The sequence below is a fragment of the Malus sylvestris genome, chromosome 5, assembly GCF_916048215.2.
Source record: "Malus sylvestris chromosome 5, drMalSylv7.2, whole genome shotgun sequence".
Classification (NCBI taxonomy): Eukaryota; Viridiplantae; Streptophyta; class Magnoliopsida; order Rosales; family Rosaceae; genus Malus; species Malus sylvestris.
In genome coordinates, this window is record NC_062264.1 from 22,063,445 (window position 1) to 22,067,819 (window position 4,375).

Here is a 4,375-nt window from a genome sequence, read left to right on the forward strand (position 1 = left end):
GTTTGATGAAAAGCGTTTTTGGAATCAATATTTATTATGTAAGTGAATCCTGAAAAAAACACTTGTTTCATGCAAGAACCACGTAACTGATGCTTGAAAAATGCACTTTAAATGCTTTTGGAACATAAAAACACTTTTATCAAAAATGCTTTCAGTTATTAGTGAAGGTACCGTTTGGTACGTAGGATGAGAGAAAACGAAGTGGGACGGAACCCCTTCTTCCCATGTTTGGTACGCCAAAGACAGTGGACGCACTGTCCTACGGAACGAGTTTTGGTTGAATTTTCGTTCCACCTCACCTCCGAGAACGACTTGTTCTACCCCGTGGAACATAAAATTAAAACATTTTAAGACAAAAATACCCCTTATCTTTTTCAATATTTACACCATCCAAATCATAAAACAAACCCTAAAATTCTATCATCTTCGTTCCATCTTCTCTGCCCCTACCTTTTCCCATAGCCTTCCTCCTCATCCTCTCCCGTAGCAGCTGCATCTCCAGGTTCGATCTTGATCTTCTCCAGTCGCCACTGCATCTCCAAGTTCGATCTCGATCTTCTCCCTTAGCCACTGCATCTCCAGGTTCGATCTTGATCTCTATATATCTTTAATTTAGCTTCTTTTTTTTTTTGTTGTGTTTTACTTTTTCGTTTTCTTGATTTTTCCATATAAAATTTCAATTTTCAGGGAAAATAGGATGATTATGAGAAAATAAGTTAGTTTTCTTGGTTTCTCTAGTTTAACTTGTGCTTGGGAATTGTATTTGATTAGTGGTATGTTTGTGTTTTGGTTGTAAATCTACACAGAGTAAATGACCTAAGAGTACAAACTTAAACTCAACATCCATTCTTTGCGGTTACATTGTGAGCAGGTATTTGTGCTCTGTGCTTTTGTTTCTTGTTTACGTGTTAATATTTACCAACCGCATCCGAGTGTGCATATTTTGAAATGTTAGCACCTCATTACTCGACGATTTTCTTTCGTAAAAAAACCCCTTATGCTTCACCATGTGTTTCATCATGTAACTGCTAGCTATGAGAAGGAACCCGTAGTGAATTATTCTTTTGAACTTGTTGAAATATAGAAGGGTCTCTTTAGTAATCACCAGCATTTGGTTTATCTATTCTCTTGTTCTAAGTGGAGCCAATTTCTGAGGCTAATTAGTTTTGTGGTATATGGTATACAAAGAAATTATTGATTTCAGAATTCAGTTGACTCTTACCAAGAAGATTTAAAGGTCGTAGTCAAGGTATTCTTCATGCCTTTATGCTCTAACATGTGCAGAGATTTTATGTCTTATTTGTTAGATAAACGTACAGAAGGGTCCACTTTGATTAATGGATTATTTTCTTTGCTAATGCAAATCCGTGATACGCTCAGATAAGCAGAAGGTATAGAGAATTTTTTTTTTGTAGCCTTGAGTTGAACTTGATCTAGAGCTAATGCAAATGGATCCCAATTTCTGGAATTCATGACAAGTATCCAGACAATTTTGACCTTGATATATTAACAATGGTTGTGCAGAGAAAGAAGAAGATGATTATAGGCTACCATAAGAGGGAGGTCAATGAATTTCATTACCCTTAAAAACGATTGAATTTCATATATTGTGTTCTAGAAAATGAGTAATCAATTGCTAACGCGAAGGTAAGCTATATTAAGTTTTGGTCCATATTCGGATTATTTGATTCAATCCTGTGTTGCATGTTTAAGATTCGTCTTGGTGAAGCTGATTAAGAATGTACAAATTGAAATTGTTGTGGGTGGTCTCAAATTTGGGTAAGAACCGTAAGTCTCTAACAATCTTCCTTATCTCTAATACTCTTCCTCTTTTCTTATATGCTATACTTATATTTAATTTGACATTCCCCACGCGCTGGCCAAAAATGCTAGTCGTATTCTATTGCTACTCAGTACTCCACTCCTTTCTCTTCCGTTTTTCTATAGATGGGGGTGTACACTTTTGTATAAGATAAAAGATATACAACCCAAGAGAATTCATCCAACATAACATAGATAATCATATATGTGTTCAAATATGAACAAGTTCCAAAAAAAAAAATTGTCTCGTCCCGTCTCGTTCTACGCATAAACATTGTACAAAACAACAGACGAAACAGAGGTAAGTTAGTCATTTAATCTTTTGGTTTCGTTCCGTCCTGTGCTTACCAAACGCAAAACCTAACAACTGTCCCCATTCCGTCATGCGCGTACCAAACATAACATGGAACTTCCGTTCCGTTCTGTCTCGTCCTGTTTGCGTACCAAACGGTACCTAAAAGCACTTACAAACGAGTTCTTAGCAAAATACACTAAGTACTTAATTACATGATTCATCATCAAGAGAGCAGATAATATATTTTTCCATGTGCCTCTACTTATTTTATGACACGTGGATAACACTTGAATACTCGGAACTTTGAAAAATTTCGCCATCATTCACATGAATTCTTTTATCACACGGTTTAGAAATCGTTTAAGTTCGATTAATGTTATTAAATTTTAATGTTTAAGTGAGTAACATGATTTGTCTATATATTTATTCGATAACATTAGATGACAATGATTTTAAATTTTCTTAATTTTCTGTAAAGAAGATTTTTATAGAGTGGTGTTAGAAAATGGACGATTCAACTTATTATACAACATTACAAGATGAAAAAGAAAGTCAAGAAAAATATAATAAGATTGTCCGTATCAAAGAATGTGGTTAGTATTCCCAACATAGTTTGCCAGCATATAATTGGGGCTCACAAACCTTTGTAACTTAGTAAGGCACGCGAATTTTAATCAAATTCCTTTTCTTTAAAGAAGAGTTTAGTAAGGTTTCTCTCCAGCAGAATTTCCAGCCGGATCATAGTGGCACACAACATAGGAACTTCCATCGGCACACTCCGCTTTGCCACACCCTACGAGACCTGAGTCACGCCATACCACCTGCGTGTAATGGCCACACTGCTTGCCCGGGGCACAAGCGTTGGTGCTGTAATCATAATCCGCCTTCTCTCTCACCCATCCTTCCACAGCCATGGCAGCGGATAAGTCACCGTCAGGGCTTACTGCAATATTTTCACCAAGACCTGTACCGGAATGCTTAAGTGCACAGCCGCCGGTGGCCTGTTTGTTTGCATAGTTTTTGGCGCTCTCTGCCAGCCCCTCGTCCCACTCCATCAGCACAACACCCACCTCCGCTCGAGCGGCGTTGTGGGCTTTCACATAATCATCGGGTGAATCTTGTGCGCTAACTAATCCTAGCAGGCAAAACAAAAGTAAGGGTAATGAAATATTGTTCTTGCACAAACCTTCCATGTTGATTAATATTTAATCGTAATAATCTTCGGATTATATCTGCTGGAAGAGATTTTGGGGCGATTGATTGATGGGAAATCAATTGAGACGTACGTCTGCGTTGGTGTATTTAGTTATGATAATATTTATAGGATGAATTTCTTTATTTTTGTGGATGTAGAAAATAAATTCTTTATTTTTTATTTTTGTATGACCTTTAGCCATGGAAGAACCCCCTATAAGTCGCCAAAACACCCGCGCCATGCAGAACTGAAATAGCTTAGTGTGCCAATTGTAACACGGCCTTAAATACATTTACAAGAAACTGAAACTAAAATTAATCACCTAAAAAAGTAACTGAACCTAATTATGATTTCAAATTCCGTCAAGTTGGTCAAAGGTAATGACCTTTGATCACCATATTGAGGCCCTTCTTACCAAATGAATCTATAAATTTTCCAACTTTTGCCGTAGCTATATATGGAGCTACTGATGATAGTTGATTATCCCACAAAATGCGCCCATGCCAACATATGGTTGTAACTTTGTACATACCTTACGCTACAGCATAATTATAGCACTTGTCAAGATCATCTACAACAACCGAAATTTTATGATTCTAATTATGCGCGGCACAAGGCGTTACTTCTGACATCTAAACAAATACTAATGAGTCTGCACGCAAATTAAGGGTTGGCTTGATAATTACTTTGAGAGTAAACTGGGGATTTAATCTTTGCATAAGATTGCAACGTGTAGGTCTTTACATGCTTATCCGTTCACCTTGTCCCATTCTGGGTTTTAGAATTTTAAAGATTGCGTGTCACTAAGAGGACTTCCTTCTCAATTCGAATTTCGTGCTTGTCCTTAGTGAATCTTAAATAAAAGTTTGTTAAGGATTTGATCGTTTGTATAGGGGTCCCAAACACCTTTAAAATCCATTTGTCAAAACCTATACGCTAGACCTAAACGTTTTCGATTAGACTATGCTTAACTGGCTTGGCTAAGGCACTTTCGAGTATCAGAGCTCCATTGGAACAAAATTCCTCTTGAGGATTTCCCAGTCTTGATGCCTCATTCGAACCTA

At 37.1% G+C, this 4,375-nt stretch overlaps 1 protein-coding gene and 1 long non-coding RNA gene across 2 annotated transcripts; one reads left to right on the top strand and one right to left on the bottom strand.

Moving 5' to 3' along the window:
- Positions 1-371: 371 nt before the first annotated feature.
- LOC126624066 (uncharacterized) lies at positions 372-1,803 on the top strand. The gene is made up of 2 exons (XR_007623979.1): positions 372-1,391; positions 1,525-1,803. It is a non-coding gene; the product is annotated as an uncharacterized LOC126624066 (long non-coding RNA).
- Positions 1,804-2,614: 811 nt separating this feature from the next.
- On the bottom strand, positions 2,615-3,719 carry LOC126623702 (pathogenesis-related leaf protein 4-like). The gene has a single exon (XM_050292660.1). It carries the CDS (start codon positions 3,307-3,309, stop codon positions 2,818-2,820), a length of 492 nt encoding a protein of 163 aa, XP_050148617.1. The 5' UTR covers positions 3,310-3,719; the 3' UTR covers positions 2,615-2,817.
- Between the last annotated feature and the right edge of the window lie 656 nt (positions 3,720-4,375).